Below are 23,841 nucleotides of genomic sequence, written 5' to 3' on the forward strand. Positions count from 1 at the left end.
ACGGGCTGACAGTGGATGTGACGCTGGTTCCATCAGCACAAAACATTGCTGACTGACTGACACGAGTGCCACAGCGGTGGTTTGAGGCAATGAAAAAGAAAAACGGTCTTGACCCAGTGATAGGCGCGGTCCACACAGACGAGCTGGATGAGAGTCAAATCATGGCTATTCACAAAGATAGTGGACATCCGGGGGTGCGACGCACTACCTACTTTGTCAGGAGAAGATGTCCAACCACGACAAAAGCAACTGTCAGAACGGTCATACAGAAATGCGAGGAATGTCAGTCCATTGACCCAGCGCCAGTCAGGTGGGAAAAGGGAAAGCTGGAAGTTAATGAGAATTGGCAGAGAATTGGAATGGATATCACGCATTATGGCACCTTCCATTTTTTAACTTTAACAGACTGTGGTCCATCGCGTTTCTCCATTTGGAGGGAATTGGCAAGGCAGGACTCGGCAAGCGTGATTCATCAGTTGGAGGCAGTGTTCCTCAAGCGTGGCGCGCCGCATGAACTCCTTTTAGACAATGACACAGCTTTCTGCAGCAATATGTTCCAAGCATTTGCATGTAAATGGGGAGTTCACTTGCGATTCCGTTGTGCATACGCTCCAGCCGGGAATGGCATAGCGGAGCGATGTCACCATACAGTGAAACGAATAGCGGCTAGAATGTGTTGTCCCATACAGGAGGCTGTCTACTGGTATAACATCACACCAAGAGACGACACATCTCCCTACACTGCGCCTGCCAACAGGATTTATCAATACAAAGTTCGAGTAAAGGAGACCAATCTCGCAACTGCGTCCCCAGGTCCCAAGAACAGCTTTTACCAGGTTGGAGATCGCATATGGGTCAAAAGACCGCAAAATCGATGTACCACGAGGTTCGGCAAGGGTGAGGTGACCAAGGTGATCAGCCCTCAGTCGATTTTGGTGGACGGTGTGCCTCGTCACATGAAGGATTTGCGCCCTCACCATTATGTTGTTACATCGGAGGAAGAGGGAGACTCAGACAGTATGATGTCTTCTGAAAAGACAGAGAGTATGATGCAGGACGACGGAGAGGATTTTGAGCCATATAATGTACATACTGAAGAAGCGGAGGAAGGACCACCCGTCTTGCCTTTACGAAGGAGTACTCGACAGAGACGAATACTGCCCCCCTGCCCTGATTGTGAAACACCGCCTATGGAGCAGACTGGTGGCAATAATGGCGATGAGGAGGATGGCAGGGAGGAAGTGCTGCCTCCGGTTCTTCGGAGAAGTACCAGACAGAGACGACTGCCCCCCTGCCCCATTTGTGATCATGAGATCAGGGGGGAGTGTAGCAGAAGTAGCAATAACTAAAATGAGGGGAAAAAGAGCTTACCTCGGGTACGTCTGTTGTGTCACCGGTTGGGGGGAAAAAGAGAATTCCAAGATGGCGTCCGGGGGTTTTTATTAGCATTTACCCCATGCAACTCTCGGAAAATCACGTTTCTTTCTCATGTGATTATGCAAATGGATAATTCCCGGCCACTATAAAAGCAGGAGGCTAGAGACGAGTCGGAGTGTCCTGCAAATTGTGTGTGTGGGTGTTTCTGGCGATTGGAGTGTGTCTTCTTTTACCACGGTTATCACGGACAGGAATTCCCTCTCTTCTGGAGGTGGGCGATATTGACTATTTTGAAGTTGTACTGTTGCTGACAGAACATTTATTTTTTTTTTGCCTACTACATTTTTGTTTCAGCCCTGTCCCATCGCCATAATGTTGCATCATAGTGCCTGTTTTACAAATATTTTAATGGAATGTGTTCTGATGAACTCGTTTCACTTGTACCCCCTCGACATACATATTCTCGACAAACCTGCTTAGCAATAAGATCTCACCCCTTCACTGTTGATGTCTCTAAATGCCAGAAAGCTTTCTATTCTAATAGTTTCTTCCTTCGAACAGCTAGACTTCGGAATTCCCTTCCTACTGCCTGCTTTACTGGTTGTACTGAAGTTTAAATGTAAGATAAACAAATATCTTGTTAACCTTTCCTAGACATGGCCCCCAAATAGTAGCCTCTTACATCCAGGTGGCAATATTCTTTGTAAGGGGTAAACATGAGTAAAAGAAAAAAAAGTGGTTCATTTTTTTTTTTTTAGTGGGGGTATTCAATTATAGAACTTGTGTAGTTTTTAATAGGTACTTCTGCAGTTTTATTAACCGTTTTTCTGTAAGCAATGCACCGACATACACCGAGCAGAAGAACCGTTTAACTGGGAAACACCTGCCACCCCACAAATGTAAACAGAATTTTTGTGAAAAATTAAACGGTTCTTCTGCTCGGTGTATGGAAAAACGGTAATTAAACTGCAGAAGCACCTGTTAAGAACTATAAAAGTTCTGACGTTTCTGTATTTTTGAGATGAGGATTTGTTATTTGTATTATTATTCCTTGGACTACTGTTCTCATCTTGAGTGTTGAAACTCACATTTCGGTCGATATAACCTCCAACCTTCTTCAGGTGTATCCTGTTGAACTTGGGAATTTGAATGGAATTTCGAGCGGAACCCTTTATTTACTTCATGGGAGTAGCGTGCTCTTGTCCCATCAGCCATGACTGGATAGTAATTCACAAATGTATATTTCGGTCACCCACACTGAGGATTGAACCTTCAACAGAATATCACTTTTACAATTGATTTTTCCTAGTACTCTAACCACTGCACCAGAGTCCTCGCTAGAATTCTGCTAGAATTATAATTTGTAAGTATAATAATCTAAGATTCGACAATGTTTGCTCTTTATACCCACATATATGGCAAAGATAATATTTGTGAATATTGATATTAGATAAGAAACTCAATAATCTAATGCTCTTGGTGTATCTTGTTTTTGCAGTATGATTTAAAAAAGCATCGGATCTTCCTGAAGCGAACGAAATGTGAGGATATTACAATAAATGATTTGTACATAGGCAGCATGATTAATATCTTCTCTCGGCAACTCACAATCAATGACTATGGAGATGATTATACAAAAGCAATTCTTGGAACCAGAATAGAGAAGTACTTATTAATTCATAAGTTTTTTTTCTCTTATTAATTTCATATAATTATTATTATTTCATGTGTACACTTAAAATTTTATGAGGAATTATGATGTTTTATGTATCAATTTTTAGTATTTATTGAGTACATCTAGGTAGTAAGTTATGAAAATAACTTACTAATACACACACACACACACACACACGTGCACTGAAATTCAATATGGTGACATAAGACGTCACTCATGTGTGATTTGAATTCAAATATTTTTTTACTGGAAGGTTATAAACACTACAATAAGTAAGTGTTTTTTTTTGTTTTATTTTTAAATTCATGTTTTTATATATTTTACATATCTTCAGTTTCATTTTGATCTTTTTTCTTCTTCAAATTTCAAACCTGAAATATAATTTTTATTTTCGCATGAAATCATTAAGTCAATCAAATTTTCAAAAAGTCTTTATTGTTGATGGTCTGACTCCTGGCACTTATCGATTTGACAAGGAATGTCACCCCCCCCCCTCCACATTCAAAGCAGTATACAGTGTAACCTGGATAGGGACAGGAGAAGAAGTCTCTTATATTCGGGTTACACTATATTAGAATTCTTTAAATGGAGACTTTTACACACACGCACACACACACACACATATTTACTTATAAACTTTCTGACTTGTTTCTGTTTCCAATTACATTGTCTTTATTAAATGATTTCTCTGTGTAAATGGTTACTAATAAAGGCATACATATTACAAAACAAGTTATGGGATTTAACATTTTTTATTATAGAATAAAAATAGTTAGTCAAGACATGTCCATTGTATTAGTGTAGATTACTTGGGGCAGTTTGGTCCATTAAAAAGGTTGGTACTTGTACATTTTAATCAAGACATTAAAACATGAAAATATTAAAAAAAAAAAAAGGTTATATTGTACGTATCCGTTTTGGACTGAAGATCTCCGAAAAAATTTCATTTAATTTGATTGAGTAGTTTTTATTTGATTGAGTAGTTTTTTTTTTTTTATAGCGGAAAAACACGTTTTTATAACAGTGCGTTGAAGTCAGCCATCTTTGAATCTTTTGAACAGGTCACAGGGAGACAACTCAGTTTAAAGCCCTGACACTCCCTCCCCATCTTTAATAATAGCTTTTCTTCCTAAAAATCAAACCTATTATGTGATTAAAATTTTTTTATTATGTGATTAAAAATTTGTTTAATTATGTGATTATATTTTTTAATTATCTAATTAAATTTTTTAACATTATGTGATTAAATTTTTTTGTTTAATTACATAGTTAAACATTTTTTTTACATGAGCAACTTTAACCATTTATGCATGAGATCCTGGATTTTGTTAAAAACTGTGTATAATAATGTTTGTAGGTGCTAATGAGAGGTTCTGGGTCACATTTTAAAATCAAATTAAAATGAATGTACTTTGAAAGTATGATGCCCAATTTGTTGGGACACTCTGGGACAGATTTGACTCCCCTGCCCCAGGAATGTACAAAGCATATATGTAAAATAAAATATAAATGGTTACAATGCAAATAAAAACACTTTATTTAATAATTGTTTGCTTTAATAAATTAGTACGCTCACCTTTGATTTCTGGTTTGCTTTCTGAAGAACTTTTTGATCTTACTCAGCCATCTTAGTAGTTTAAAGAAAGGAGTGCAAGTCTATTCAAAATAACTAGTGTCACCTGTAAGTGAATAATCCCTCTTGTTTTTATACAAAAATATTATAGGATAGTAAATTTGCAACTAGGCTGTAAATTTCTGAATATAGTAACCAATTAGTTGGGCATTATGCATGAATGGGTTTAAATATTTTTACAAACATTCTCATCATCTTTGACTTCTTTTTAAATTTTTATTTACAAGGTAGTCACCATTTATCAAAGCCTAAAAGCCAGCCAAGGATAAGGGTTAATGAATGTAAGGTGGTAGTTTAGTAATCGTTAATAGTGTAGATTTAGTAGAATTTAGATTATTTAAGGGGACTGCTCAGCAAGAACTTGTTTAAATTGGACTTTAAGGCTACCATATTGTAATCGGCTGGGAAGCAGACCAATGCGGGCAGTTCCAGGAAAGAAGCTTTGTTCATGGAATCTGCATTTAGAATAAGGCATAGATAGTGGGGAAAATTGTTGATAGTGATTGTAGCTAGTTAAATGTCTTTTTATCTTATGGTCATGCTAGTATTACTAACTTTTGGACTTAATTTAATATTTTAATTATATTTTTTATTAGTGCTCTTATTTTAATTATATTTTTTATTAGTGCTATTATTTTAATTATATTTTTATTAGTGCTATTATTTTAATTATATTTTTTATTAGTGCTATTATTTTAATTATGATTTTTATTAGTGCTATTATTTTAATTATATTTTTATTAGTGCTATTATTTTAATTATATTTTTATTAGTGCTATTATTTTAATTATATTTTTTATTAGTGCTCTTATTTTAAATTTTAATTATATTTTTTATTAGTGCTGTTATTTTAATTATATTTTTTATTAGTCCTCTTATTTTAATTATATTTTTTATTAGTGCTATTATTTTAATTATATTTTTATTAGTGCTATTATTTTAATTATATTTTTTATTAGTGCTATTATTTTAATTATGATTTTTATTAGTGCTATTATTTTAATTATATTTTTATTAGTGCTATTATTTTAATTATATTTCTTATTAGTGCTGTTATTTTAATTATATTTTTATTAGTGCTCTTATTTTAATTATATTTTTTATTAGTGCTATTATTTTAATTATATTTTTTATTAGTCCTCTTATTTTAATTATATTTTTTATTAGTGCTATTATTTTAATTATATTTTTATTAGTGCTATTATTTTAATTATATTTTTTATTAGTGCTATTATTTTAATTATGATTTTTATTAGTGCTATTATTTTAATTATATTTTTATTAGTGCTCTTATTTTAATTATATTTTTTATTAGTGCTGTTATTTTAATTATATTTTTTATTAGTGCTCTTATTTTAATTATATTTTTTATTAGTGCTATTATTTTAATTATATTTTTATTAGTGCTACTATTTTAATTATATTTTTTATTAGTGTTCTTATTTTAATTATATTTTTTATTAGTGCTATTATTTTAATTATATTTTTATTAGTGCTACTATTTTAATTATATTTTTTATTAGTGCTCTTATTTTAATTATATTTTTTATTAGTGCTATTATTTTAATTATATTTTTTATTAGTGCTATTATTTTAATTATATTTTTATTAGTGCTATTATTTTAATTATATTTTTTATTAGTGCTACTATTTTAATTATATTTTTATTAGTGCTATTATTTTAATTATATTTTTTATTAGTGCTACTATTTTAATTATATTTTTATTAGTGCCATTATTTTAATTATATTTTTTATTAGTGCTATTATTTTAATTATATTTTTTATTAGTGCTATTATTTTAATTATATTTTTTATTGGTGCTATTATGATTTTGTTAATATCACTTAATTCTTGTTCCCCTTATTTTGTCCTGTAGTCCTCACATTACATGAGTGATATTTTTGACAAAGAGGGAAGAATTGCTGTTTTCTGAGTCAGAATCTATTCCATCTAACACTTATCATTTACAAGTTTTTGACCGTGAATTAGTATTTTGTTTTTAGCCTCTTTAGTAGCTTCATGCCTTGTCTGGAGCGACTTTCATTTAAAAAACAATTCTTTCTAATTATTCAATAAATTTTCATTTTTTAAATTTTTTTATTTCTTAGAACTCTTGCTTTGCTGACATCAGAAATTTTCCCCAAAATGGGTGAAATTATGAATCTTTTACAAGAAAAGAAAATTCGAATCACAAAAATGAAAATGTGTGAAGTTTCACCAAAAGAGGCTCTGAGTCAACCGTAAGTATTTCCAGTTAAAGATATATGCCAACTAGCAGAGATATCCGACACTGGTCAGGTTGGATCACATGTAACAGTACAGTTAGGGCTAAGATAGAAGGATAGCATTCTTTGTCTGAAATAATTAATACTTGCAGAGTGACTTGACGTTACCCTGGATTGAATGAGGATCAATAAATGTTTTACACTTCCAATATTTTTAGCGAAATCAATCAAATTGCCCAGTTTTCAGTCAAATTTCAAATAAAAACTTTTATTTAATCCACAGGGGTAGTATGTTCTTGTTCCATCAGCCATAACTTGGTAGAAGTTTTAAGTAATTTGTAATTGTATTTTGAGTGTCGTCTGCAGTGAGGATTGAACCTTCAACCACCAGAAGAGTGGAACTTAAAACTGAATTTTACCAAATACTTTTGAACGAGAACATGTTACCCGCATGAATCAAATAAAAAAGTCGTTCGAAATTCCATGCACTTTCCCAAGTTTGATCGAGAAACATTACCGAATTTGCCAACATACACCTCAACTAGGTCAGAAGTTATATCAACTGAACCATTGCAAAAATAATACTCAGTAGGAGAACAGTAGTCTGAAGGATCCAAATAATTCGAATTATCAATGTTCATCTCCAAAATTCAGAAATGTTCTTTTGTTTGGTTTTAATTTTGCTTTAATTATAACTAACAGTTTAGTCCGGTTTTGCTCGGACCCTATGTACTGTTCATAACTTTATGTGCATATATATTTATATATATATATATATATATATATATATATACACATATATATTAAAAGTTTGACTCATGTTCAGGTAACCTACATCTAAAATTTCAAGTGTTTAGCCCCAAAATTGGCGGAGGAGTTTGGTAGAGTCTGCAAAGGTCAACTCTTTCAACTTTGACCTCTTGGCAGCAAAATTTTCGGCCAAAAACTGATTAAAAAGCTTGCTCTATTTTTGAATACACTTTATGTAAAATTTAAAATGTTTGCACCAAAAATTGTCTAAATAATTTGGCAGAGACCACAGAGGTCAATTTTTTTAAAAACTTTGACCCCTTAACATTTATAGTTTTGAGCCCAAATCAAATGAAAAAGTTTGATCCATATCCAAGTAATCTACATCTAAAATTTCAAGTGTTTAGACCCAAAATTTATGGAGGAGTTTGGTAGAGTTTTCAAAGGTTAAATCGTTGAACTTTGACCCCTAGACAGCCAAATTTCTGGTCGAAAACCAATTAAAAAGATTTTCCCAAATCTTGATGCCCCTTATGTCAAATCTCGAGTCTGTAGACTGAAAATTGACAGAGTAGTTTGGTAGGGAAATGCACACACACACACACAGACAATTTCACTTTTATAGATATACTAGCATGGGTGCCCGGCGTTGTCGGGTGTTTGGCGGTGTGTGTTGAGCAAAAAAAAAAAAAAAAAAAAAGTGGTAGTAGGAAGGCAGGTTTGAACCCGTACCACGAAGGAGGAAAAGAACGTAAAAAAACATGACGTCTTTGTTGTTACGACCACTGCCAAACCGGAATTGACGTAGGTTTAAATTAAGGCTAGCCAATCAAAAAGAAGAGATGACTTTCGAAAATATTGGCGAAAAAGCAACCCCTCCCTGTAGAAAAGTGCCCAGTTGAGGGTGAAGAAATTAATGTTTTTAGCCAACTTTTTGGTATTTGTCATCTGAAGGGTGGAGCTTCCAAACGATACTGATCTTGTGAAAATCCATCGCCTCTGTCGAAAGTTTTAGGCAGACATGCAAACATACATACATAGATTTATATATTTGTAGCTCGAATTTTCGACCCAAACCGATGAAAAAGCTTGCCCTATCTCTGAATACCCTTTATGTAAAATTTCAAATGTTTAGACCAGAAATTGTTTTTAGTAATTTGGTAGAGACTGCAGAGGTCAAATTTTTTTTAACTTTGACCCTTATTATGACCCCTTAACATTTATTGTTTTGGGCTCAGATCAAGTTATTAAGTTAGATCCATGTCCAAGGAACCTATATCTAAAATTTCAAGTGTTTATACTCGAAACTGACAAAGGAGTTTGGTAGAGTTCTCAAAGGTCAAATCGTTGAACTTTGACCCCTTAACAGCCAAATTTCTGACCAAAAATCGATTACAAAGATTTTACCAAATCTCACTACCCTGTATATCAAATTTCGAGTCTGTAGACTGAAAGTTGACGGATTTATTATGTAGGGAAATGTACAAAGACACACAGTTTCACTTTTATAGATATACTAGCATGAGTACCCGGCGTTGCCCGGGTATTTGGAGGTGTATGCTGAGCAAAAAAAACAAAACAAAACGGTCAATTTTTTAAACTTTTACCCCTATTATGACCCCCTTAACATTTATTATTTTGGGCTCAAATCAAGTTATTAAGTTAGATCCATGTCCAAGGAACCTACATCTAAAATTTCAAGTGTTTAGACCCCAAATTGTCGGAGGAGTTTGGTAGAGTTCTCAAAGGTCAAATCGTTGAACTTTGACCCCTTAACAGCCAAATTTCTGACAAAAACCGATCACATAGATTTTCCCAAATCTCAATATGCTGTATATCAAATTTCGAGTCTGTAGACTTAAAATTGACAGTTATTGCATAGGGAAATGTACACAGACTGACACACAAATACACAGACACATTCACTTTTATAGATATATAGATAGATTCAATAAATTTTTGGATATTAAATAGGGAGAGACAATAACATTTTTTCGGCAACTACTGTATCTTTTCATAGTAGGAAACAAATACATGATTATTGATTTTTTTTTTTTACACAGGAATCACCACTTATCAAGGCCCGGAGGCCACTCGAGGATAAGGATTAATGGGTATACATTAATCAATGTGATTATAGCATAGTCAACATAAGTAGTAAAATGCTAGAATTACTTAAATACTAGCGCATGTACCTGGTGTTGTTTGATATTAAACTTAATGTTAAATTCCTTAAAAAAAAATGAAATTAAGAAAGGAAAGAAACTAAGACATGTGCATGCGAGTATTATGTTTTTTCTAAACAATCCACTTCTTGCAAGAAAAAAAAAAAATACTTGAGCTGAGATCGAAACCAAAACCTAAAAACTGTGAGTCAGGTACAATAACCATTCGGTCAGCTTGACACGATCTTTAAAAAGTGTTTTCAAACCTACTTATTCTTAACATAAAGAAGCTGTCACGTGAATGATTTGTGCATGCGCAGTCGTGAAACAGTTGACAAACAGATAAAAATCTGATAATCCTCAAGAACCCCCACTCTTTATCTGTGCCTAAATCAAAACGTAGATTCCATGAACATAGCTTTTTTCTGAGAAGTGCACACCTGTGGAATTCTCTTCCGTTTTGCCTGTTTCCCACCTGACTACAACTTGGACGTCTTCAAGTCCAACATAAACAAATTCCTGATTAATCGCCCCCTTAAGTAAGACGCTTTATCAAATCTCCAATACCAACTATTACTATGATATTATCCCATTGATTATTGTACACAAAATAACCCTTATCCCCGAGTGGCTTACGGGCCTTGATAAGTGGTGATCCCCATGTAAAAAAAAAAGAAAAAAAAAAAAAGAAAGAACCAATTTTTAAATTTTGACCTTTTAGCGGCACCTTTTTATGGATGAAAACCAATTAAAAAGTTTTTTTTTATGTCTGAATACCCTATATACCAAATTTCGAGTCTGTAGATCAAAAGTTTGTTGAGTATATATAAGTTGAGAGTCGTCCTCACACACAATCTCACTTTTATAGATTTACCAAAATTCTACTTCAATGTTGTTTTCTGACAAATTTTACTTGAAAAAAGCTAACATTTTATGCACACACCGTCTTATTGGTTCTTTTGTATTAGTTGAATTCTTCAGATTATTGTTCTCATCTTGAGTGTTATTCGCGCAACATTTCGATCAATGTAACCTCTAATCTTCTTCAGGTGTATCTTGTCGAACTCGGGAATCTTTCTGTTGAGCTCTGAAATCTACACAGAATTTTTTAATGAAATCCTGTATTTAATCTACGGGGGTAGCATGCTCTTGTTCTGTCAGTCATGACTGGATAGAAGTCTTAATTAATCCACAATTGTATTCTTAGTATCGTCTGCACTGAGGATTGAACCTTCAACCTTCAGAAGCGTGTCACTTAGAATTGAATATTGCATAATACTTTATCTGTTATGCCACAAATCTGTGCAGATTTCCAAGTTTAACAGAACGATCCGAAGAAAATCAGAGGTTACATTGGTTGAAATGTTGTGAGAATAACACTCAAGATGAGAACAGTAGTCCAAATAATCCAAATTATCAATCCTCATCTAAAAAATTATTTTTTATGTAGAGTGATTTTCCAAAAATACCATTGTCAAAACTGGTAATAAAATTCACATTTTTTTCTACAATCCAACCATATTTTGTATAAATAAACTTCAGTCTATGCGTGACTTGCCCACCAAGTGTGAATCATGAATATCTAACAGTTTTTGTTTTATCACCGTTTAATTATATGGGGAGACACAATGATTATCTGATCAATAGGAGGTGTGCTCCTGAAACATCGCTTAAAAATATCCAAACACCTAGCAAGCATAAATTAATTAAAAAAATAGATCTAACTAAAAAATTCAATACCATATGCGTATATATAAACATGCGATGACATCAACTTTTCGCATAAGCCTGACGAATTCTCATGAGAATGAAATGCGGAATATTCTGTGTAGCTTAATTGCCATATATATTTTCATAACTTACTTTATATATATATATATATATATATATATATATATAAATATATATATATATATATATATAAGTTGGTGCTTGGAGTGGGCCTTGTATATGATATGGAAACAACTATCCAAATATGCCTTGCCCCAACATTTATTGTCCAGCATATGCTATGCAGTCACTGACTCATGAAGAGGTAAGTGCCCAAACGTGCTCTGTAAATGCTCAGATGTATTTCTTAAACATCCAGATGTGCTTATAAACGTCTTCTCTTTTTATGTAATAATTGTCCCCAACTTGATATGACTTCATTTATTATTTTTAAAACACTAATAAAATTTTATACCACAAAATATCTTTTATATATATATATATATATATATATATATAAAATGCTTATTGAACCTAATTTAAGCATAAAATGAATGAAGACAGACATAGTTTGTCTTGGGTGACACTCATATGCTAATGTTTAAAATGATTGTAACATATCCATTGTTTGTAGGGAGCTAATGAACTATGTCACTAAAGGACCTGTGCTTGCTATGGAAATGCTTGGAGATAATTCTATTAGTGTTTGGAATGAATTCATTGGACCAAAAGGAGATGAAGACGCTTTATCAAATTCTCCTCTTTCTCTAACTGCAAGATATGGAAAAGGTGAGGACAGTTTGACTCGTTTTATTCTCGTTGCGTTTGTATTTATTATTACATATATTATTAAATATTTATGAAAATATTTTTAGAATTCGCAATTAGTTTCTATTTCCCCATTTTTCTAAACATAGAATTGGAAAGATTGTTATGTCATGGTTTTTGGTTCTCCTCTTATTTTTGTTTTCATTTTTCTTCAATCAAAGTTCTCAAATCAAAAGGCTTTTTTTTGGGGGGGGGGGACAAACACGGTACATACTAAAATTTTCTTAGAATGAAAACCATATACACTAAATGAGCATTAATTTATGATAAATTCTAATCAGATGAATTTTTTGGAGTAGGGAAGTTTTCATGGCGACTTTTCTGACATATAATAAGTCACAGCTGTTAAATAATCGTCAGACTTAATAATTATTACAGCCTACGCATCCCATTTATTCTGTTAAGACTCACAAAATATGAACAAACTTCCATGTTATTTATCAATGTGAACTTCCACTTTAATTTATGTATATAATTATATATATATATATATATATATATGACTACTTCATTTAATCACATAAATTAATATACAAAAGTATTATTTTATGCATAAACTTTAAGTATAAGCCTGACGAATCCTAGTGTGGATGAAATGCAGAATATTCTGTGTAGCTGAATTGCCATATATATTTTTATAACTTACTACCTAGCTCTACCTATGTAATGAGCACTGTTGAAGTAAATACTTCAAGTTTATGCATAAAATAATACTTTCGTATATTTATGTGATTAAATGAAGTAGTCATATATATATATATATATATATATATATATATATATATATATAGGCATAAGTCTGACGAATCCTAGTATGGATGAAACACGGAATATTCTGTGTAGCTTAATTGCCATATATATTTTTATAATTTACTATATATATATATATATATATATATATATATATATATATATATATATATTAATGTGGTGCATCTGGTGTTTGAGAACATCATTTATTTTACCAATTCTTTTCTGTATATTAACTTTTAGTTTTTGGTTCTCCAACAAAAGGAGGGTGGACCTGTAAATTCACTCTTGTCCGTTCATCTGTTCGTACTTTTCGCAATAACTACACCTTGGAATTTTTTAAAATTTTGCACAAACATTAAACATGATATAAGTAAAAAAGTTAAATATGTTAAGGCTTTTGGGGCTAAGTGAGGCAGGGGGGAAGAAATGATGGTCATTTCATTTTCTTTTTTTTTGCATGGTTCAGATTTACATATGTTAAGGCCTAAAACTGCACCGTTTGTTCATTTTCACCAAGATTTGACGTCCCTTGGGGACTTTTGGGGCTAAATGGGGGCGGAGGTGGGGCAAATGCTGAGCTTAGTCATTTTTTTTATGCCTCATTCACTCTGCACTCACGAGACAATCAATCATGGGAGATAATAAACTAACACAGAGAATGAAAAGGCATGCTGTAATAGTTGCATTAATGGCAGAACACAGGAATTTTCAAGTGGCACAATTTCTTATAGTTGCCCGAAAAAAAAGTCCACCAAAATTAGGCATTCCTCTAAATTCGTAAATTTGAATGACGTAACAAGGGGGTCACAAAGTGCTGAGAAATCAAAAGGCTCTTTTTTTTAGTGGTAAAACTTGATTGTTGGTTGGTTGGTTGTTTTTGTTTTACGGCATATCAACCCTTTTCAGGTTATTTTAATGCCGAATCCAGTGATTTTGAAGAAAATATTTTTAATAGAATCTATCTTTTTTTTTTCAAGTTGCTTTCTTTGGGACCCTAACAGGTACTACCACTCCGGGTCAGAATGGACCTGGGAACAATGGCAATTAAGGGGTGGCTCCACACTCTCCAAAGCCCACAAGCTGGGGTCTCATCATCGGATATAGTTTAAGGTCATATCCAGGACCGCTAAAACTTGATCTCTATATGAAATACATAGATATTTGAATGTTGCATTAAAGTTCTTCTTTACATCTCAAACACTGAGTAAAGAAAATTAATTTTTCCTTTCAATACTAATTGACCACTTAACTGTGTTATAGTATATCTTTCTTGTGGTCTCTTGGTCTCACTGGATCCCAGGACAAGAATTCATCTATTCTGGTGGAGTATCCAGCTTAGTGCTATTACTATAGGCAACATCACTTAGAGAAGATGTACCATAAGCCAGTGGATAGTGATACCGAGTTGATCTTATTATGGCTGTGAATACTATATCAGGTTTACTTGTAGGGGAAGTATCTGCATTCCAGCTGGTCCTAATAAACTGTTGTATAGTGAGACCTTTTGAAAATAGTGTTTAGTAGTCATTCAACTTCTCTCCTTTTCTATATAAATAAAACAATAGATATGTCTGTGTGAAAATATTTAACCAATAAACTCTCAAACTACTCGCCACATAACACTGAAATTAACAGGAAATAGTAATCATAAACCAAGGATGGTTTATAACAAGTAAAATCTTTGTTTGGATGGATGAAAAATGCTTGCAGAAATATATCAGCAAGTTGAAATGTAAAATGTTCATTTCAACTTGCCGACACATTACTATTACTGTTGCGCATGTGCAAATTCATTCATAGCTTGAAGTGGTTTAATTTTATATCTTTCTTATCTATCTGTCAATAGTTCAAACGGTAGTGAACATGGCTGGAGAGCTAAACGTTTTGGTATGGATTCTAGCTGATAGCATCCAAGTCATTTTTTTTGTTTTTTGAAATCAGTGCTATATATTAGGTACAATAAAATATTCAATAAAGAATTAGCTCTGTATAAATAATAAATATGAAATCTGCATGAATAAAAATATATTTAACAACAGGGCAAACCCTCTCCCCACCCCGGCCAGTCCAGTATCTATATAAATAGTTTTGTGTTATTTTACATCCTTTATGGTTAAACTTTAACTTTTGAAGATATAATGTGTTAATTTATTCCTATCACAGACACCCAGTCTGAACTAAACCTCCATCTTATCAAAGGAAACTATTTACAATCACAACAAACAAAAGGGAGATCACTCTAAGCGGCACTCCTTTTATCGAGAGACAAGAGAAGGCAACTCAGCAGTCTTAATTCAGCTTAAAAGAGAGACCTTTTAAGAATAGTGTTTAGGAGACATTTAAATTCTCTCCTTTTATCTCTCTATGTATAAATAGTTTTGTGTCACTTTGGAATCAGCTGTTACGTCGTTTATGGTTTTTATGGCTACACTTTAACTTTAGAGGATGTAATGGACCATTCCAAGTAAGAATAACAAAGGAAATATTACAAAATGGAATCGTCTCAATTACAAAATAATGTACATGATGTAAGAATAAAGGGCAAGTGATCTTTGAAAAAATGAGATATTTAGAATTTTCAACTTTTTCTCTCTCTCTCTCTCTCTACATATATATATATATATATATATATATATATATATATATATATATATATGATTAGTTTTTTGTGGAAAAAGAAATCCAGCATAGTGCTCAATTAAAAGGAAAATCCGAAGATATCCAAAAAATAAGAGCGTATTTATATTTTGTATTCTGTGTACAGAAAGTTGTTAGATGAGATAAGTCATTGGTACCGTCGGTTTCAAGCCCGATAATTAGAACTATTTTAGATATCCATATCAAGCTCTCTTCAGCCACTACTCATCTCTTATGAGATTTCTTAACAAAACAACCAAACCAAATACCATGAATAAATATTTGAAGATATAAAAAACTCGAAACATAAAAACTTTCTAAAATGATTGAACCTGAAAAGGGTTGATATGCCATAAAACAAAACAACCAAACCATAAATGATGAATAAATATTTGAAGATATAAAGAACCTGAAGTATAAAAACGTTTTTTCCAAAATAATTGCACTGGAAATGGATTGATATACTATAAAACAAAACAACCAAAGCATAAACCATGAATAAATATTTGAAGATATAAAGAACTTGAAGCATGAAAATGTTTTTTCCAAAATTATTGGATTCGGCATTAAATGATCCGAAAAAGGTTGATAAAGCAACCAATCCTCACAAACTACTTTTCTTATCGTCCATCTTTTATTTACATTATTCGCCCTTTCTCCCACTATCTAAAAAATTCATCAACAGATTAAAAGTTACAAGATAACAACCCCACCAGACTTCATCAGATTCAGTTTAATGTCCATTTTGCATGCTGGCATGTGCTGGACAGCTTTTGAGATCGACTTTCAAACTAACCTATCTCAGACCAAGTCTTTATTTATCAGTCTTTCTCTCAAGTCAATCACTTCCTCCCATGTTTTTCTTGGCCTTCTTTAACTTTTCTACATATACTAGCTGAAAAATGAATCCATTCTTTGAACATGGACATACCATCGAAATCTCCTGTTCTGCAAACACATCTCCTTATACTGTCCAGATTTAATCTTCCTCTGAGTTCATCAGATCTAAGCTTATCTTTAATAGTTGCATTGTACATCCATCATACCATTTCACTTCATGCAACACATGTCCTCAACTCTCATTGGCCAGGTTTCATTCCCATACATCATCACCCTGAATACACATGTCTGGTAGATTATTCCCTTGTTTGACTGTGGTAATGCTATGCTGGTTAGTAATAACAGACTTTACCAGTCTACGGAAAGAAATGTATTAAATAGCTGCATGTATACATGCATTGAATAGTACACATGGAGATACACAATTTACTGCTATTAGTGTCGTTTGTCTTTTTACATTTTGTTTTTCACATCTTTCAAATTTCGTATCGTCTAACTTGAGCAAACATGCAACTACATCTTTTTATTCGTATTGTAAAAACGAAAAAAAAAAAAGAAAAAAATGTACAGAAGCCAACAACACTAAGCATGCAAAGGATTAGGGTTTTTAATCCCTCAAAAAATTAAAAGTTAAAAACTTTCTTTAAAAGAAAAGAAAAAAGAATTCAGGACAGCTATCAAATTTTTCTTTTGCAAAAAATGCCATCTTGATTCTCATGAATATCTGAGGTAATTGATAACTTTGTTTCCCTTTTCTTGCCAGGCGATAAATTTTTTGGTTCATCAAGTGCTGTAGAAGCTGCAAAGCAGATTGAATTCTTTTTTCCTACTTCAAGTGCCGTCCGTAAAAACACTGCGATATTTGAGCAATGCACATGCTGCGTGATTAAGCCACATGCTGTCCTTGAAGGTAAACCTTTTCAGAAGTGTTGAAAAATATAATTTTTTTTCATAGAAGGCATTAGTCATGTCTTTTGAAAGCATTATTTCGTTTCCATCCCATTGTCAATATGTCTTGTTTGGAAAAGAAAAAGTAAATAAATAAATAAAAGTTTTTTGTGAAGTTAAATTTGAAAATTTTAGAAAACCAAGTAATGCTGTTATAATTTTTTTATTAAATGAAAAATCATTTTTTCTGAAACTTTCAGTAGAACCCATCCTTATCAAAGAAGACTTTGTTATTTTGTCATTTAAAAAATTTTTTCCTCTCATTTTGTTGTTGTTGAGCAGCATTTATTATGGATTTGTTGGCACTTGTTTCCTCAATATCTTTCTATTAAGAATTCTTTCTAGAAGAATATTGGGTATTTATGGGGAGAGACCACATGAAGGTTGTCAGCATCAATAAGTGAAAGTGTTTCTATAGAACAAACTGAATTTGAACTTGGTACACCCAGGTTCTTAGTTTGTATTGTTAACCACTGACTCACCGTCACTCACTGTTGCTGTTGCTAAGTCCGGGGAGGAAACCTAAAGGATAAAATTGTATGTCCAATCTTGTTAATGTTAACCTTTTTATATTAGAATCATCAAGATTAACTACTTTACTAGAGAGAAGATGGATCAAGCCATTGAAATAAGCGTTTCAAAATAATACTATTTCTAAATATGGAACAGACTTTTTTTAATATCTCTCTTGATGATGCTGAAAATTTAGTGAAAAGATTTTAAAAAATAAATCTCGCACACAATTAGGTATATTTTTTAATAGAGCAAGGTGAATTAAATTTTTTCCTGAGGTGAAATTAGATTTTCACCTTGACGAATATACAAATATAGCAAAATTTATATATATGTATGTATGTATATATGTATGTATATATATATAAACAGTCCAATCGACATATATTAAATATTAATATATATGCAGTTTGACTTGTTGCTGGCTATCTTGCTCTTGCTTGTTGCTGGATGTCAACATTTTGAACCGAGAGAGAGATTTAGCTGTCGTACAAAGCTAAAACTCTGTAACATCATCTTTGTATAGATACTCTCTCAGGCATTTGTCTATTATAAAAAAAAAAAGAAAAAAAGTCCTGTGGCAATAAAAAAGCTGTGACGTGTGTACGCCTGTAATGCTGGATGCATGTAACAATTATTCTGCCATCATTATATGTATCTATGTATGTGTATGTATATTTATATATGTATGTGTGTGTATATTTATATATGTACATGTGAGTTTATATGTATTTATATCTATGTGTATATGTATGTATATGTATATATGTTTGTGTGTGTGCATATATACATTTATAAATGTTTGTATGCATGTATGTGTGTATATGCATGTATGTGTATGTATGCAGGTGTGTATGTATATGTATGTGTATGTGTGCATGTATGTGAATGCATATATATGGATGTGTATGTATATGTAGGTAAGTGTATGTATATATATGTGCATATGTGTACGTATATGTATGTGTAAGTATATGTGTGTATGTATTTGTATATGTGGATGTATATGTATGCATATGTGTATGTATGAATGTGGGTATGTATATGTATGTTTGTGTATTATGCATTGTGTATGTATATGAGTATATATGAGCGTATGCTTATAGACATGTATGTATGTATGTATGTATGCATGTATATATTTATATGTATGCATACCAATGACCGTCTTGTTTATGTTTGCATGTGTGTGTATGTATATGTATGTGTGCGTACTGTGTATTGTGTATGTACGCATGTATATATGTGTGTGATATGTGTACATATGTATGTATGTGTGTGTGCGTGTATATATATGTATGTATAACAATGACCGTCTTTAGTGTCATGTCTGCTTGAGCATGTGAATTCGCTGGCAGGACTATATGTCATTTTTCAGGCTCATGAACTTTCAGTGTCTGAGGGAGTGGCACTCGTCTGACAAGACGTTGCAATCATCTTATATATATATATATGTATACATATATCCCTATAAATTTGGATTTTTTTTGTGTATTGATATTCATATTAAAAACCCTTTTTTCTGTTTCTTTAAAAAGAAAATACAACTTTGTTATATGTGGGTGGTGGAATTGCATTCATCTGCAAAAGATCTAGCTAATTTGCACATTTTTCAACATTCATTTTAATTAATTCCCTAATAGATTTGTCGGTTTTGTGATGGGATAATCATCTTTAGTTAACTATTATGTGCAATTATATTCATGCAGATATTCTACATGATTTATACTTGTGTAATATTTGCGTAAAAGGGTTATAGTAAACACAAACCTCTTTCTATATATATTTATGCATGCATATATATATATATATATATATATATTTGTTTAAAAAATTTTGCCTACCAAACTCCTCTGTCAGTTTTTGGTCTACAGACATGAAACTTAATATATAAGGTATTTTAACCCATGCAAAACTTTATATTTGAGTTTTAGCCAGGGAAATCGATGCAAAAGTGTAAAAGTTCAAGAAATGAAATTTGCCAGGTTAAAATCAAATGACGGAATTAATGAATATGCATGGGTAAGGTAATAGCTATTGGTTCATGGTTTAATTTTTAGCCTTGCAGCAAACATGTTTTTATTGCTCAGGCATTAACATCATCAAAGGAAAAAGTAAATTGTAAGCTAAATGTTTTGGTTTCAATTCAATTTTGCTGGTGCATGAGTCATTTTTTAAAAAAACTTTTTCAATCATTACTATATAATAGTCCAATGTAATCTATTATATAAATCTCATCTGTCTGTTTAAATGTATGTATGTATGTTTGTATGTCTGCCTAAAATTCATTATTATTGCTCTATCTCACATATTGAGCTTTCCTTATCTGCTTGGGATTGTCTTATAAATATTGATACTAATATTTATTTGGACTTTATGTTTACAGCATTATACAATCTGTAATCCTATGGTACTTCATATATATTTATATATTGTCATCCACATAAAGTACTGTTTTGTTGTATCACAACTCCTCAGTGCGGCTAGACACACCTTTTCCCAGCCATGGATTGAACCTACAACCATCGTCAGTTCTAACCATCGGACCATGAGTCAGTGCTGTAAATATTTCTCCTCAAGTGTGTATTAAATCCATACCCGCCTGTTGTAACAGTGCTCAAACCATCAGCTTGTTTACAAACAAATTTATAGTGGGCTTCGCTTAATAGCTTGAATACGTGTCGGGTGAAAATGTATTTACAAAGTGTTCAACCCAAAGAATTGCAGCATCTCTACAGATTGCTGTGTCAAGTTTCATGTTCTGCATCAAATATCCCTTCATGTGTCCTCGGGTGGCTTTGGAGGCTGGCAGCTATTTACAAGGATAATGACAGGTATGACTTACAGAAGTTAAAGTTTTAACAGGGTTGATTGGATCCAGTTGAGAAATACTTTGTGCACAACCATATGCTTTTTCAGTCCAGGTGCAGACGTACATATCTTACTGCATATAACACACACTGTGCTATCAGGTTGCTACTAAACACTGGATGACGATGGTCTGTCGATGTGAGATTTTATATGGTTTACATATCCTGCCTTTGAAAGAAGAACAAGTTCACACGTTTCACGGATCCAATTCGCATGGTCGCATGGCAAATTCTCTAGGTTTACTTTCCTAAGTGCTCTTTTTAACTTTGTATACTTCATCCTCTTGACACAAAGAAAACCACAGCCAGTTTTTACCAATTCCCACCAAGTGCTACAATCAACTGCACTTGCTTCCCAGGTATCGACATCAATATTCACTCCTTCAGATTGCATTTGAGGCCATTCTCTTGTATGTATGTATATATATATATATATATATATATATATATATATATAAGACACTGATAGAATTCAGATGAAAAATCCTGATAGATATTACTTGAAGTAATACTTTCAAGGTGATCCTAGCCAAAAAGGAAAAGCTCAATATTTAAGAATAGAGCAATATATAAGTTTCGTGGTTAAATTTTAAATTCTGAAAAAACAACATATAGAGACATATATTCGATTTGATTTTCTGCCCACCTGGATTTATAACCCCGAAGGACATTGGACTCCTTCCAATAATGGATTACCCAGGTTGTATCAACTTCTCTTTTTCCACATAATTATCCACAGCCACTCAAAAAACTATTTTCAATAATTGTGCTGAAAAGCAAAATTAGCGTCCATTCGCAGCTGAACATTTTGCTAACTGCATTTCATTTCCTCTTATGATATGAGCCATTGTTGAAAATCCATGGATTAAGGAAATTTAAATAACCCCTTCTATATATTCCTTTTTTCAAACAATAAATCTTAAATCGAATATATGTCTCTATATGTTGTTTTTTCAGAATTTAAAATTTAACCACGAAACTTATATATATATATATATATAGTAATTTATAAAATATATATGGCGATTAAGCTACATTGAATATTCTGCGTTTCATCCAACTATAGGATTCGTCAGGCTTATGCGCGAATTCTGTCGTTGCTTCTTGTTTTTATACATGTTGAGGATTACTAGTTGGCCACTCAGCTTTCTAGTATCCCCCGCGCCCCTTCCTACCAGCCAATGGGCATGCATTTTATCAAACAAAGGATCTGTTTTAGAGCTAGGTTAGTGGTTTTAGGTGGCCGTTCTGCTTTTTTTTTCTTTTTTTTTTTATATACATATAAATATACCTATGTGTACACAATAATGCACATATATATATATATATATATATATATATATATACATACACACATATGCGTGTGATCGTTTATGTATATTCATGTTTATTTAATTTATTTATTTGTTTGTTTTCTATTGTTATTAGTTTTAAAGCTATTTTGTATCGCTATCCTAGAGTGAGTTTTATTTTGTGAAGACAGTTGTTTGCTATTTCCCGCCTACAGTTTAATAGATTTTGAGGTTCTTTAAAGTACAGGATAGAAAAATTTTCATGGAGGCATAATTTACATGGGTCGTCTAAATGTCTGCATGTGGTAGCTTGTCTTATTATTTTCCATTCGACTACCGGCGAATGTCCGCTTTCTTTGAGTTCCCAGTATTTATTCGCTAGTGTTGTTTTTATACGGTGTTTTTTATTTTTGAATATGCTTTTGTGGTCATAGTATCGGGTTTTGAAATCTAAGGAAGTCATGCCTATGTAATATTTTTTGTTATTCGGGTTTTCTTTTGCAAATATCGTTGCTTGATAGACTACGCTTTTTGTTAGACATTTGTTTTGGACTGGGCAAAGTGTGCAGTGTCTACAATTGCATTTATCTTGTTCGTTATTAGTATTTTTATTTATGGTATGGTTGTACTTGTCCGGGGTTGGTTTGTTATTATTATTATTATTATTATTATTATTATTATTATTATTATTTCTGCTAGTGTTGTTTTTATTTCTGTCCTGGTGTCTACTTTTTTTATTGTTTATTTTGTTGTTGTTTACATTGTTTTCATTTAGTATTTTGTTATTATGTGCCTTAATTATCATCTCTAAATTTTCGCAACAACTGTAAGATAACTTCAAGGTATTTTTATTGAAGATTTTGTGTAAGGGGTTGGTTGCGGGAAAGTGTTTTTCAATAAGATCTAGAAATTTCTTGCCAAGTTTTGTTTTTAACATTTGATTGTATGGGGCCGTATACCAAATTATAGTTCTTTTTCTTCTGTTTTTAATTTTATTATAGTTGTTGGTGTTTTGTTGTTTATATTTGATATCTATACTTTTGTATCCACTGTTTTTTAGGGCTGTTTCGTAAATATTGGATGACCTGTTAAATGCATTTTCATCGCTTGAGTTATTACTGAGTCTACTTACGATCGAGTTAGGAATATGTTTTATAATTGATGCTGGGTGGTTGGACTTAGGGTTTACTAAATGAAAACAATGTAAACAACAACAAAATAAACAATAAAAAAAGTAGACACCAGGACAGAAATAAAAACAACACTAGCAGAAATAATAATAATGATAATAATAATAATAATAATAACAATAATAACAATAATAATAATAATAATAACAAACCAACCCCGGACAAGTACAACCATACCATAAATAAAAATACTAATAACGAACAAGATAAATGCAATTGTAGACACCGCACACTTTGCCCAGTCCAAAACAAATGTCTAACAAAAAGCGTAGTCTATCAAGCAACAATATTTGCAAAAGAAAACCCGAATAACAAAAAATATTACATAGGCATGACTTCCTTAGATTTCAAAACCCGATACTATGACCACAAAAGCACATTCAAAAATAAAAAACACCGTATAAAAACAACACTAGTGAATAAATACTGGGAA

General features: G+C 32.2%; 1 protein-coding gene across 1 annotated transcript in view; it reads left to right on the forward strand.

Annotated features, from left to right (window-relative positions):
- The window catches only part of LOC145246668 (nucleoside diphosphate kinase 7-like), a 51,553-nt gene that overhangs the window by 17,761 nt on the left and 9,951 nt on the right, over positions 1–23,841 (forward strand). The window contains exons 3-6 of the mRNA XM_080108382.1: positions 2,876–3,042; positions 6,796–6,927; positions 12,172–12,326; positions 17,359–17,505. Coding sequence (XP_079964508.1) covers positions 2,876–3,042; positions 6,796–6,927; positions 12,172–12,326; positions 17,359–17,505 — 601 coding nt within the window. The remainder of the gene's footprint in view (positions 1–2,875; positions 3,043–6,795; positions 6,928–12,171; positions 12,327–17,358; positions 17,506–23,841) is intronic.

The sequence above is a fragment of the Euprymna scolopes genome, chromosome 24 (assembly GCF_053919585.1).
Source record: "Euprymna scolopes isolate OS-2025 chromosome 24, ASM5391958v1, whole genome shotgun sequence".
Lineage (NCBI taxonomy): Eukaryota > Metazoa > Mollusca > Cephalopoda > Sepiida > Sepiolidae > Euprymna > Euprymna scolopes.